Here is a 14,327-nt window from a genome sequence, read left to right as displayed (position 1 = left end):
AAAAAATACAATATTGTTATCCTATTTGTTACAAGTTTAGGATCAGTACAATTTTTTTTTTTTTAAAGAAGTCTCTTCTGCTTATCAGTGCTGTATTTATTGGATAAAAAGTATTCTTATTTTCTATTTTAATATACTTTAAAATGTAATTTATTCCTGTAATGTAAAGCTGATTTTTCAGCATCATTACTCCAGTGGTAAGTGTAACATTTATTATCAATATTAAAAATGTAGTGCTGCTTTAAATTTTTTAGGAACCTGTGATTTTTTTTTCATGCTTTTTTTTTGATGAATAAAAAGTTTAAAAGAAAAGCATTTATTCAAAATAGGAATATTTTCTAACAATATAAGTCCTTACTATTACTTTTTGTTTTTCAGCCTATCTATGCTGAATAAAAGTTTTCACTCATTTAAAAAAAAAAAAAAGAACGAAAAAAAAAAATACTGACCCCAAACTTTTGAACTGTAGTGTATATTGTTACAAAAGGTTTTTATTTTAAATAAAAGATGAGAAGAAAATACTTTAAAAAACTTTACTAAATTTACTGGTTTCAAAATTTTGGACGGCAGTGTATATATTTATTATATATACATTTACCTGGAGTGCATGATCTCAGAATGTTTATTGGTAAATACTGTACCTTCCAAATTTCACATTATATGAACTTAATTCAAATGAAAATATTATAGCTGGACCTTAAAATTAACAAAGGTACTAAAGAAAAGAACATCTGGATATTTCAACTCCACATTTAACAAAAAGTGGCTCACTTCACCCAATTTATACCCTGCAGTTAGGATACCACCTGAAAATTCTCTGGAATCAGGCACGCAGTCTCTTCTGCAGCTCTTTCTCAGAAAATATGTTCATTTTTAGAGAACATTGTCAGTCAGAGGTCTGGGTTTCATTCAGGTATGCGTTCCAAAAATGGATAGAGATTTTCTCCCCATTCTTATTCCCATGCAATGTTAGTGTTAGGGTTAATGCTTACTTGAAGATATATCTTTACTGGAACTGTCTCCTTATTTCTTTCAGAGGAATCTTATTTTTGCAGATAGTTGATCGGCTGCTGCTAAGGCATCCCTTGCATTTTTGCATGGCTCTTCAGAGTCAGTGTAGCTGTGTCTCATTCTGTGAGTTTGCAGTAGCTGTATTACTGAAGTCTGTGATTTATGTCAAGAGTTTTCTGTCATTCAGAATTCACAAGACAAGTAAACGGCTGAGTGCCAAGCCACTTTGGTGTATATTTATCATAAATTGGCCACCATTACTTCATGACTTTTTGTTTTTATATGCTCTCAACATACAGTATCGGACTAAAGTAGCAGATATGTGTGTGTGTATTTCTGTGAATTGTGGACACTTTCCATATACTTCTATTACCTTTATAGTAACCACTTGATATTTCCTATCCCCTAAACCTAACCCTTACAGAAAACCTGTTTGCACTGTTATACTTTCAGATAAACATATTATTTTATTTATTTATTTTGTTTACCCATTTGTTTTTTACTACTAACATGAACAAAAACATGAACATTTATTAGCTACAGTATTTTTTAATCTTTGTTAACATTAGTTAATAAAAATACAGTTGTTCATGTTAGTTCACAATGCTTTAACTTATGTTTACAAACACAACTTGGTTTTAATAATGCATAAATAAATGTTGAAATTAATATTAACTAAGATTAATAATGTTAAATGCTGTAGAAGTATAGTCCATTCTTAGTTTATTTTAACTAAAATAGTTAATGTTAACTAATGAAACCTTATTGTAAAGTATTTCCAAAGTATCATTCAAATTGTTGCTGCCTTTAGTTCTTATTTTGTTATTAATGCAATGTGATCTTTACTTAATATCCTAATGATTTTTGCCATAAAAAAAAAAAAAAAAAAATATATATATATATATATATATATATATATATATATAAACACAGTACAATATACAATATATTGTTGGCTATTGCTACAAATATAACCATGCAACTTATGACTTACGTACTCCAGGGTCACATATATTATATTACAATTAGTGCACTAAGAACAGCGCTCTGAAGATACATGTTTTGTCACTATGTGTGTTAGGAATCGAACCCATGACTTCGGTGTTGGCAGAGCCATACTCTACTAGTTGAGCTACAGTAAATAATGTGTTCAGGGATTACAGCTAGTAAGTAAACATTTTTGCACTGACTTTCAACTGATTTATTACAAAACAATCCTAAATTAAAATTTAATAAGAATCACAGCTAATAGAAAAGTATTGGAACTCTAGCACAAATAGTGACCTTTCCTGAGAATGAAATCAACAATGAAAGCCACACCGGCATTCAGAACAAGACACAGCCTGTTATTAAAAGATGAGTGTTTGTGTATGTGAACACAAACCATGATTACCCAAAATCCACTGCTGCTGTGAACCTTTCACAGCTCAGTTAATGGAGCAGTCACGTCAATCTGAGCCACCTCACACTGAACTAATGCTATATTTACACACACTGCAGCTGCCAGCTATCTCCACATGGAGCATACACTCGCTGTCAATAAAATCATCATAAAATCTCATCTGGAGCGGCTGTCATTTAGACAACACTCCCCATACATCAGGGACTTTGCAGAGCCATCTTAAATGGGATCTACATGTCAGTGTGAATTACAATATAAAGTTCCCACAAGTGTAATGAGAGATTAACTCTTTCCCCGCCAGCAATTTTCCAGCCACCGCCAGGGTTTTTGACGATTTTTGCTAAATTTTAATGCCCACAGAATATTTTCTTCTATGAATATATGAACATGCTACATATCAAAATAAAGATCTGAGCCTCTGCTTTTAAACAAACAAACAAACAAACAAAAAAAAAATAAAAATAAAAAATAACTAGACGAAGTTTTAAAAGAAAAGACGGCTTTTCTTTTATATTCATTTTTTCTTTTTTTATTGCCACCTGAACATTTCTGACATTTCGAATGACCGGCGGTTCACCTCTGTTTTTTCTAATTGTACCACATACATCCAGGTTTTTACATCAAGTGGGTGCTCACACAGTCATACAGAGTTGTATAGGTTGTTCATAAACAATCTGTAGCCATGACCTGCTAGGCGATCAAGAAGAGAAACAACCATGTCTCCCAGGGTAGCGGTTTCCCCCACAATAGGGCTTCATGTTAAAACAGTAGCCTGTATCAGAATCGCACGAGATGTAGGATTTTACTCCATATTTGATAGGTTTCTGGGGATTGTACACCCTGAAAGCTAGGCGCCCACACCACAGAAACATCCCCTCATCAATGCAAATGTTTGACTTGGGCTGATACATTTGGCGGACTTTGGACACAAGCAGATCCAAGACAGGGCGGATTTTGTACAGCCTGTCAGTACAATTGTATGATATGGAAATCTCCATATGATTTCAAACCTGTTGTGAGGCACGACCTTGTTGAAGAAGGAGGTAGCTAACATGTCATCTGTCAACCAGTACATTTTTTGAACACAAGTTCAGGCTTATGAATGATACCAGTGAGAAAAAGGAGGCCCATGAAAGTTTTCATTTCTGAAACTGTGACAGGCTTCCACAGCATGTTTTGAAGTGTCATCCATAGCCTGAATTCACTGATCTGCATACAGGTTGGTCTGATCAACAATGTTCTGAATCATTATTAACTGCAAATGCAAAGTGAGATATTTCAAGCCTTTAATTATGGCTTACAGCTTATGAAAACCTTTTCACAATATTCTAATTTAGAATTTGGGGTTTACATATGCTGTAAGCCATAATCATCAACATTATAAAAAATAAAGGCTTGAAATATCTCACTTTGCATGTAATGAGTCAATATAATATATTGGTTTCACCTTTTAAGTTGAATTACTGAAATAAATGAACCTTTGCACAATATTCCAATTTTTTGAGTTTCACCTGTAAATACATATTACAATGTGGAAAATGTGCACAAAGAGAGAAACAATTTGGCCATTACACGCTCGTTTTTATGCACACAGCCACACATAAATGCATGCACACTGACACACAAACATTACAGTGTTTATATAAATATATATATGCACTTTATATAATAAAAGCATTATTGTATATGAGACCCGTGTGCTTATGACATACCCTTTGACCCTGACCCTCATGATAGTGTGACTTTAGCACTGAAATACGGCTCATCTTAAGCTATTTAAGTTATTTAAGTGAATAAGTGAGAAAGACCCACCGTGGTGTACTTGCCCAGTTGGCAAAGTGAGGGAAACGTCTCTTGGTGAGCTTTCCGTATCTTCTCAATGATGGTCTCTTGTTCTGCTGTCAGTTCATAACTCTCGGCCAACTCCTGCTTTGGAATCTCCTTTTTCTTCTTATTCCTGTCATTCCGGACAGCTGAAAGTGCATAAAAAAAGGAGTTCACTCATACTTTCTGGTCTGTTTATATTTCAGTCATAATGTTCATTCAAATATATATGTATATGTACGTATATATACTAAAGTTCATTAAGTAAGTGAGTTCATTAAGTAAGTGAGCAAAATAAAGTAAACTGTGACAGTTTTTACCCAAAAATTCTTCATAAAGTGGATTACCAGTAAAATGTATAAACATTTGGGACCTAAATTATTCAGATACTTTGCCCTGTCAATAGGGCCTTTCACACTGCAGGAACCTTTTCATGGTACCAGAACTAATTGTGAAACTACCCACTTTTGGGCATTTTCGCACCACAGGAACTGGGTGTGATTTTAGTACCGGAAACCAAATTAGTACTTCAGTACTGTACATTTCGTTCTGGAACTAAATTGGTGCGAAAGGCCCTAATGTTTTGTTTAAGTGTTTTATCTTTATATTCAACTTTCAATTTCCATTTTATTTGTATAGCGCATTTACAGCAAACACCAGGCTGACCAAGGTGCTTTTCAGAAGAGCAAGAATTTTACCACATACACAGAAAACAGACCGGACAAAAAATTTACAACCACCCATTTAAAAATTTAACATATCACAGTAGTCAATACACTAAGGAAAAAGTGTTAGGTTACAGTGTAACCATGGTTCCCTAAGTAGGGAACGAGACAGTGCGTCCTCTAGGGGTAGCTATGGGGAACACCTCGTCATGACCTGTGTCTGAAGCATACATTGAAAAAACACCAACGAGTTGGCCAGCGACAGCCCCTGACGTCACTACCGGAGCGGCTATGGATAAATAGGCACTGGGAGAACACGCCATTCACTTCTTTGTCTGAAGCTTGCGTCCGAAGCATGGCAGGGAGCTAGAGGATTTAGTGTCTTGTTCCCTACCCAGGGAACCATGGTTAAATTCATAACCTGAGACGTTCCCTTTCAAGGGAACTTCGAACTGTTTCCTCTAGGGATCGCTATGGGGAACAGTATGCCCATGCCGCCATGCTGAGGGGAGTGCAGGCCAGAATCATGGCGAACACTAAGTAACAACTCTACCATTTCCATGGGAGTTGCCCCTAGGATGTTAGACGGCTGTCTGTGACATTACCCCTTACGTCCAAAGGCCTAGGCTCCATACCCAACTTACTTGTTAGGACCTCGGCCCGGGGTAGAGCTGAAGGCTTGGAATCAAGAAATATTCCTTTAAAGTGATACAGCAAAGAGCCTCGCATTTTATATTAAATCACACAGGGGCTACCTCTTGCTCTTGCATAAGCTTGCTGAAGTAGCTGTCTCAATAGATCCCTAGTAGCAACAGCCTGTTTAGATAGATATCCGATGATACATAGGTGGAGTAGCACCCAAGATGAACGGGGCTTCTACCAACTCAAGAAAGGGAACGAAGCAACCGCACAAAGCCCTCCTCACCATATAGGGTTTTAGAAAGAAGGCAGAGCACTAGCGTGCAAACTTACCAGAGTGTGGATTTCAGAAAGTGCGCAAAGACTTTACGTGAACACTTACCATAACATGGATTTTAAAAACTGTTCTAAGGAGGGGGATCTCATGGCACTCTGATAGAGCAGCTCATAGATGGAATGGTGCATCCCAAAACGATATGTTTGAGAGTCATCAACTCGAACTCGATTGAGGTAATAATGCTGGAGTACTCTGGGGAAAAAACAGAGAACTCAATCTAATGTGAGAGGAGAACTCTGAATTCAGAAAGAGAGTAGCGCACTCATAGGCAACCTTTTTTGGTAAAGGGGAGTGCTGCTAAACTACCACGAGAACCGCACAAATAGCCCATCATGTTGAGGGAAGCAATGGTTGAAGTGTATAAAATAAAGATACAATGGAGCCCGGGAACCAAGGTCTAACCATCTCAAAGAAAGGGACAGAGCTGACCATTTAAGCCTTACCGTACAGGATTTCAGAAAGTGCGGAGTCTTGTGTGCACATCTACCACTTATGTGGATTTTAGAAAGTGCACAAAGTTTTCAACGTGCACACTAACCATCATATGGTTTTCAGAAAGTACACAGAGCTAAAGCTCCCTAAGCATCGCAGAGGTGCCGAACCGCACGGGTGAGGCAAACTCAAATATATAAACCTCTGGCAAGGGGAGCATCACCTGAGGCAGTAAATACAAGAAGATTTCCGTAACTGCCACCTCCACTTCCTGCTCAATGCGTCAGCAATAAGGGATATCCAAGCGACCAGGAAACCCCTCAGGGTGACCTGGCTGGACATCCATGAAATTCCTTGCAGTGCCGTGCCTGATGATCAAGAAGGCCCCCGCAGACACCTGTGATCTTGGCCGCCTGATACCGGAAACATAAAGCCGGAATCAGGGCTATCATACCGGCTGGACATAATGGCGACGAGTGTTTAGTAAATACTGTAATTGACCACTGCAAAGAAAACTCACAGAGGATTAGCACACACATAACCACCAGCAATTTGATATATATAAGTATATATAGAATGGGTTTCATACTCACCCACCCTGGTTCCTGCACTGGAGCCCCGCTAAGGGGTGCCTCCTTTTGGTCCAGACCATCAGTAAGGTTGTTACTATGAACATATATGGGCAGATGTAAAAACCCCAAAAGGGAATGAGTAGATACCCAAGTATCGCTCTGATTTGGACAAGAACACGGCCTCATCTGGATCACATCCCTTATGTCTTGCCTAACTCACCGTGACCCTCGATTCCTCTTACCCCTACCTGCAGGTGGGGGAGGAGCGCAAGTCATGACACTAGCCTCCTGTGCCCATCTCTGATCCTCAGATCAAGACGGACCAGGACCCCTATGTTGTTCGGACTCAGACCTGTGCCCGGTTGCATGAAACTCCTTAAGTGAGGGTTTCCCTGAGGGAGAAAAAATCCCTGAGGTAAGGAATTTCATTAAGAGCGTTGCAAGAAATCTCTTAACTGTCACCCTTTCCTAAGTGTTTATACTAAGCGTTTCACAGTAGTTTCTGACAACATACGGCAAAGATCGACGCGGTTGCTATAGTTACTACCTCTAACACTAAACAGAACATAACGAACCACAAAGCCAAACCCTTGCTAAAATCACACTTGTATTAATATATTAGTGCTATGGAGAGTACAAACATAACAGAAACCAAAAAATGTAAACCAAATTGGACAGAGGACGAAAAGGCAATTCTTTTAGAAGAATTCACAAAAAGAAAAAACATTCTCCAAAGCCGCTATAATCCATCAGTCACTCATTCGCACAAATTGAAAGCCTGGCAGGAGATAACAGAAAAAATTAATTCAAGAAATCTTGCTGTCAAGCGAACAGTAGAAGAAGTTATGAAAAAGTATGAAAATATAGTGGTGAGTTCAAGAAAAGAAATAGCAAACAATAAAAAAAATCCGGAAAGACCGGTGAGTAACATTCATTCTCGTGCCTGATGAATTGTATCAAAAAGGTATCGCGCTTGGTATGGAACAATGTTATTGTTTTGTTGTGTAAAGGAGGAGGGCCACCGCCACAAAACCTATCCGACACAGCGAAATTGGTACAAGATATATTAGGGAAGGATTCTCCTACTCTAGTCAGTATTCCAGGCGTTCCTCAAAGCAGTGTGGGAAGCAGGTAAAATAATGCAAATGAGCGCTACAACCTAAATTTCATATACATACATATGTATAAACTGCATTTTTTGCATGCAGTTTGTAAAACATCTTTTGTTTTCGTAAGTGGTTATAATAATAATAGTTTTTAGCCTTTCATCAACCATTCATCGACTCCAAGGGATTATTACGATCATTAAAAACACGCCTTGGTATTTCCTCCTCTTCAATTAACACTAAATCAGCCAACGTATTTTGAGTTTAAGTTGACTTAAGGGAGCTGTTTTTGTCCCTTAAATTTATTAAGGTGAAATGGTCACTAAGGACTTTGTAGCAACACTTAAGGGAACACTTAGATAATTAAGGGGAAAAACTTAATAACAGCCTTAAGTTCCTTAAGGAAACCCTTAGGGTTTTTTCTTGCAACCCAAGTTTCACTAAGGGTACCCATAACCTTATTTCTAAGGGATTTCTTAGCTTAAGAAGTTTCATGCAACTGAGCGTGCCTTCACCTACCTGAACTTCTTGACTACCGTCTCAATGGAGTTAGCGAAAAGTTCGGAAGGCGAAACCGGAGCATCGAAGCATGTCTGCCAGGTTCACCAACAGATGTCTCTCCGTTACCACCATGGCCACCATAGACCTTCCCATGGCAGAGGCGGCCTGCTTGGTAGCATGGGGAGAGAGATCTGTGGTGCGGCGCAGCTTGGCTACCTGATCAGGAGAAAGGCCCTCGCCTTTATCCAGGTCTTTCAGCAGATCAGCCTGATATGCTTGAACCACCGCCATCGTGTGCAATGAAGCCACAGCCTGACTTGCTGCTGCGTATGCCTTGCCATTTAAGTGAGATGTATCCTGAAGGGGATTAGATGGCAAGGCAGGAGATTTAAGAGAGGACGTCTCCCCCCCAGGTAAAGAAAGCTAGCCAGCATCTCTTCTACAGGGCATCCTCTCATAGCCGCTTTGACGCATCACCTCGATGTTGGCATAACTCTTATGAATGGATGCGAGAAGAAAATGGCTTCTTCCATTCTTTTTCAACCTCTGCACAGAGATCAGGCAAAAATTTAAGGCGCACCTGAGCTGGAGGGTTATGATCAGAAAGATAACGCCCGTCGAGCCGACCTCGTGGCGTCAGCTTGCTGACACGCTTCCATGGAAAGTCCAACTTTGCCGTGGCACAATCCATATCCTCCAACAGCTCTACATACACAGGGCAGGAGGATTGAGAAGGCTCAACCTCAGCTTCTTCGCCACCCTCGGACATCTCCTGCTCTTCCAGGGTAGAACCCAGCAGAGCACTAACCTCAGTATCAGAAAGTGTTAAAGATATAACATCCTCCTTCAGAGGTTCACTCTCGTCCACCGCCGACGAGCGCGAAAAGGAAAGTCCCTCTCTAAACTCCTCAGCCAGATCCACCTGTGATCCCCACGAGCTCACTCTCCTCCGTGCCTCATCAGCGGTGGGTCCTTAACTGTGGGAAGCAGATGGCTGCCCCTCTTTCCTCGAAAAGAGAGACAAAAGAGAGCGGAGCTTTTTCATAGAAAAATGCTCACAATGCACACAGATTGCCCCCTCAAGGACATTGTGTGCATGTTCTTCACCCAAACAAATGAAGCAAAGACTGTGTGTGTCATCCGGTGTCAAAATAACGCCGACAAGGTTGCACACACTGTCTAAATGCCTTGGTAGTGGTTGCCATGATAAACAGAGAAAGATCGCTCAGCGTGTTCAGATGCACGCTTCTCTCGGCACCTATTTAACCATAGTCACGCCAGTAGTGACGTCACGGGCTGTGCAGGCAAATGCATGCTCCTCTCTATACTTTAGCCTAACGTGAGGGATCACCAACAAATCCTGGTCACAGGATCGTAGGCTTCTAGATGGACTATGGAGATAAAGACGTTTGGATAGATAGACAGGAGCTTGGTTATGTAGGGATTTATATACAAAGTTGAGAATTTTGAAGTCTATTCTCTGACAAATTTGGCAACCAGTCTAGGGATCTAAGAATTGGAGTGATGTGTTCATGTTTACGACACTTTAAAAGAAGTCTGGCCGCAGCGTTTTGGAAAAGCTGTTGAATTGCAGTAATCTAGACGAGACGTAACAAACGCATGAACAGCCATTTGTAGTGTTTTAGGAGAGGGAAGGTTTACAAAGCTGATTCTGCTGTAATCTGGACCCAATAACAAAAGAGATATGTTTATCAAATTTTAAATGCTGGTCAACTATAATACCTAGGTTCTGCACCCGTGAGTATCTAAAAATGGATAAACATTTTCTAGCTCAGGGCTTATACACCGAGAGTTCTCATTTGGACTGAAAACAATTACCTTGGTTTTGTCCTCATTTAGGAAGAGGACATTTTGCATATACACTTTCTGTCAGATAGATATAAATGAAACCATTTCAGAACGTTTGCTTTTAGACCTACCCAAGACTCTAGTCTAGATAATATTGAGGAATTGTCTATAGTATCAAAAGCAGCTAATAAATCTAAAAGATTAAGAGCCACAGAGTGTCCGGAATCAGTGGAGAGGTAAATATAATTTAACACTCTCAAAAGGGCGGACTCAGTGCTGAGAGCAGACTTAAAACCAGATTGAAAAACCTCATAAATACAATTTCTAGTTAGAAAAAATTGAAGTTGATTCAGCAAAATGTTCTCCAAAACTTTTGAAAATGAATGGCAAAACAGAAATAGGTTGTACATTGAACAGAGGGGTCCAGTGAAGGCTTCTAGAGAAGAGGAGTGACCGTAGCGCCTTGAAGGTTAGCAGGAAAAGAGCCAGTTTGGAGACACATTAAAGAGGCACCAGACCTGGCCCAATCGAATCAATTGAAAACAAAACCTTAGGTTTAGACTGATTTGATTCGATTAGGTTAGAGAAGTGTGCAGCTTTTGCAGACTTAGCTGCAATCTGGTAACATTTGAAAAGTGATATGCAGCCTTTCCGTTTTCCATTTACATTCTGCCTTTCTACAGTTTTGTCTTAGGAGACGGGTATCAGAACATTTGCCACAGTACAGATTTTGGTTTTTGCTTGTGAGGCTTAAGAGGGGCAATTGCATTTGCTGCCTTAACCCTTTCGAGTCGATTATTTTTCGAGTCGAGTCGAGTAATTTTCTCCTGATAAACCCGAAAAGAACTGATAATAATAACAATATGTTATTTTTTTTTGTTTTTTTTTTGAAGAAAATCAGATTGTTAAAAGGATTTCTGAAGGATTGTGTGATTGGAGTAATGATGCTAAAAAATCAGCTTTGAAAGTCAGCTTTGATTGTTCCTAATATACTGTTTAACTGCACTCACAAGTGAATATTAAATTATTTTGTGGGATAATTAAATATATTCTAAACAAACTACAAACATAAAAATCTATGAATTTATTTTGTCCTCACATTCTTTCTTGTAACTCTTCCCTTTAAATCACAAACCTGTCTGAATGGCTCATTATGCAGCTCATTATGCGGGCCTTTGTCTTCTCAGGTGTAAATCACAATTATATTCATGGTAGTTGACGCATACTCACATATGCCTTTTCAAACAAAAAGTGTCTTAGAAAATTTAAATAAATCTATTGTTTTCTGTCATTTTGAATAAATTCAGGAGGCTAAGATGTTGATCAGCATCCAAGTCAGATAATGGTTGATCCAAGTGCAACTGTGAGCAGCATTCAGCGAAGCATAGAGATCATAAAATCTGAAAGCACAATATCAGTCACATCAAGCCCATATGAGAGTACAAGATCCAACGTTTGTCCCTGAATATGAGTAGAAACACTAATCCACTGGGATAGATTAAAAGCATTGATACGATTAAGAAAGTCAAGGGTTTAGACAGACAGCAGACATGGATATTAAAGTCGTCCACCAATAGAAAGTGATCTTAATTTGTGGCAAAATCAGTTCAGTGAAATGCTGTATAAAATCCTTAGTAGAGTGCAGAGGACGGTAAATCACCCCTAGACATACAGGACCATTCCAGTCTAAATGAAGAAACTGAGCTTCAAAGCTGGAAAAGGCCATTATAGGGACCAATCGACAGCGTGCAGAGATATTTTTTTTTTTAAATTGTTACTATGCCACCCCCGCATCCACTCAGACGAGGAGAGTTAAAAAAATGTACAGTCAGCTGGGATCAGATCAGAAAACAGAGTTAGATCGCCAACCTTCATTCAGGATTCCATGATAAACATAAAATCCAAGTTGTGAGATGAGTAAAAGTAATTTAATATGAAGGTTTTATTTACCAAGGAACGGGCATTTAATAATGCCTTCTTTTCGGTGAAGAAATAATAACAAGAGGTGATGCCTCATTTCCTCCTTTGCTTTCTCTGAGGGATGTCGAGGGGCCACCGGCGGATACATTCCGGGATAACCGATTGGAACCACTCATTTGTATTGTTAAAGGAGTTGCGCATATCGAAGAGTGCTTGCTTGTCATAGATTAAAAGCATGTAGCAGTTTAAAAACAAAGCAGACAACCAGACAAGCAGACATGAGAGCGACAGACGGCAAGCCAAATACACAGGTGCCATCTTGGAATCTCGTTAATTGCTAATGTGACCTTTTAACACCACAGACTGAACAAAACAAAGCTTTTCCTGGTAATTGATTGAACTAAAGTGGTATTATCTAATGTGTACTTACATTTAACAGCTATCCAACCTAATTCATTGATGAAGTAATCTGACATTATCAAGAGGAATTTTTGAGTGTTTTCGCTATAAATGGAAGGAGAGAGACAGGTCTGTAGCTATCTGTAAGAGAAGTGTTTAATGTAGGTTTTTTGAGCAGTGGGGTTACCCAAGCCTGCTTGAATGCAGTGGTGAAGGTGCCTGTGAGGAGAGATGTGTTGATTATGTGTGTGAGTGCTGGTAAAAGTATAGGAGAGGTTGCTTGGAGGAGGTGTGAGGGGATTGGGTCTAGAGGGCATGTTATAGCATGGCTGAGAACTGGGGCTGAGAAGTGACTACTTTTCGTTCTGGTTTTGTCTGAATGTGGAATGTGGCTGAAGAATGTGGCAAAATAATCAGCTGTTATAAAAGTGGTGGGAGGTGGTGGAGGGGGACAGAGGAGAGGATTGAATGTTTTGAAGAGATTATATGTGTCTGGAGTGCTGTTGATCTTGTTGTGTAAGTATGAATATTTTGCAGTATGGACTTCAGCAGAGCAAGATTAAAGCAGAGACTGATACATCCTCAGGTCTGACGGATCTTTTTTTGACGGATTTGCATCATTTGGTCTGGTGCTCAAGAAGAACATTGGACAACCAGGGGTTAGAAGGGGTAGCCCGTGCTAGCCTGGAGGAGAGAGGACAAATATAGTCTAGACAAGAGGTTAAAGCAGAGCATAAAGTGTCAGTTGCTGCATTCTCATCCAGAGATGAGAAATGGGTAGGTGAGGAAATATACTACGATATTTGTGTGTGCTTTTAGGGGATAAGTAGTTTGAGATCAGATGAAAAAGGAGTGAATGGAAGTCTGTAGCATAAGGCTTTTCCAGATGAATGTTGAAGTCGCCAAAGTCTAAAAGTGAACTGCCGTACTCCGGGAATGAGGACCGCAGACCATCCAGCTCCTCTTGGAAGGTGCCTAGAATTTACCCAGGAGGGCGGTAAATTACCACAGCCTGGAGTTTTATAGGAGCTGATAAAGTGATCACATGAGATTCAAATGAGCTATAATTGCATAGGGAAGAGTGGGTTGAGTATTTCCAATTGTTAGAAATGAGAAGATCAGTGCCCCCACCCTGACAGTGGCTGTGAGAGAAAGAGAAATTGTTAGAGAGAGCAGCTGGGGTTGCTGAGTTTTCTGGATGAATCCAGGTATCAGTCAAGCCCAAGATGCTGAGTGTGGAGTTTGAGGAAAAAGCAGAAATGAATTCTGCTTTGTTGGCAGTTGACTTACAATTCCAAAGACCCACAGAGAAAGAAAGAGATGCAGTAGAGGATGTAGGGATAGGATGCAGGTTCGCAACATTGCATTGGCGTCTGCGTTTGACATTGGAGCGTTTTCCAGAGACAACAGGAATTGTTTGGAAACACATGATAGAGGTCAAAAAGAGAGGACAGAAAAGGAAATTGAGTAAAGGGAAGATAATAGTAGATAATAGAAGTACTTAAGTGCTTTGCCTGTTTCATTGCTCAGCGAAGTCGTGCAAGTAAAGTTGCTGGACTTTATACTCGTTGGTCTTCACACAAGGAGGCTGAACTCTTCCACTGATGCTTCCATGTCAGCGCACAGACATCATATAAATACACAGTCTAAGACACTAAAGTGAAAACAGCTGTGGCTGCCTCATAATTACCACAGGCAATAGCCTATAGC

At 39.6% G+C, this 14,327-nt stretch overlaps 1 protein-coding gene across 2 annotated transcripts in view; it reads right to left on the bottom strand.

The window, feature by feature from the left end:
* Nucleotides 1-14,327, bottom strand: part of LOC132145700 (retinoic acid receptor beta-like) — a 266,819-nt gene that overhangs the window by 21,103 nt on the left and 231,389 nt on the right. For both annotated transcript variants that reach the window (XM_059556909.1, XM_059556911.1), the window contains one exon: nucleotides 4,226-4,386. In XM_059556909.1, coding sequence (XP_059412892.1) covers nucleotides 4,226-4,386 — 161 coding nt within the window. The remainder of the gene's footprint in view (nucleotides 1-4,225; nucleotides 4,387-14,327) is intronic.

Source organism: Carassius carassius, chromosome 8 (assembly GCF_963082965.1).
Source record: "Carassius carassius chromosome 8, fCarCar2.1, whole genome shotgun sequence".
Lineage (NCBI taxonomy): Eukaryota > Metazoa > Chordata > Actinopteri > Cypriniformes > Cyprinidae > Carassius > Carassius carassius.
This window is presented reverse-complemented; position numbering and strand designations above follow the sequence as displayed.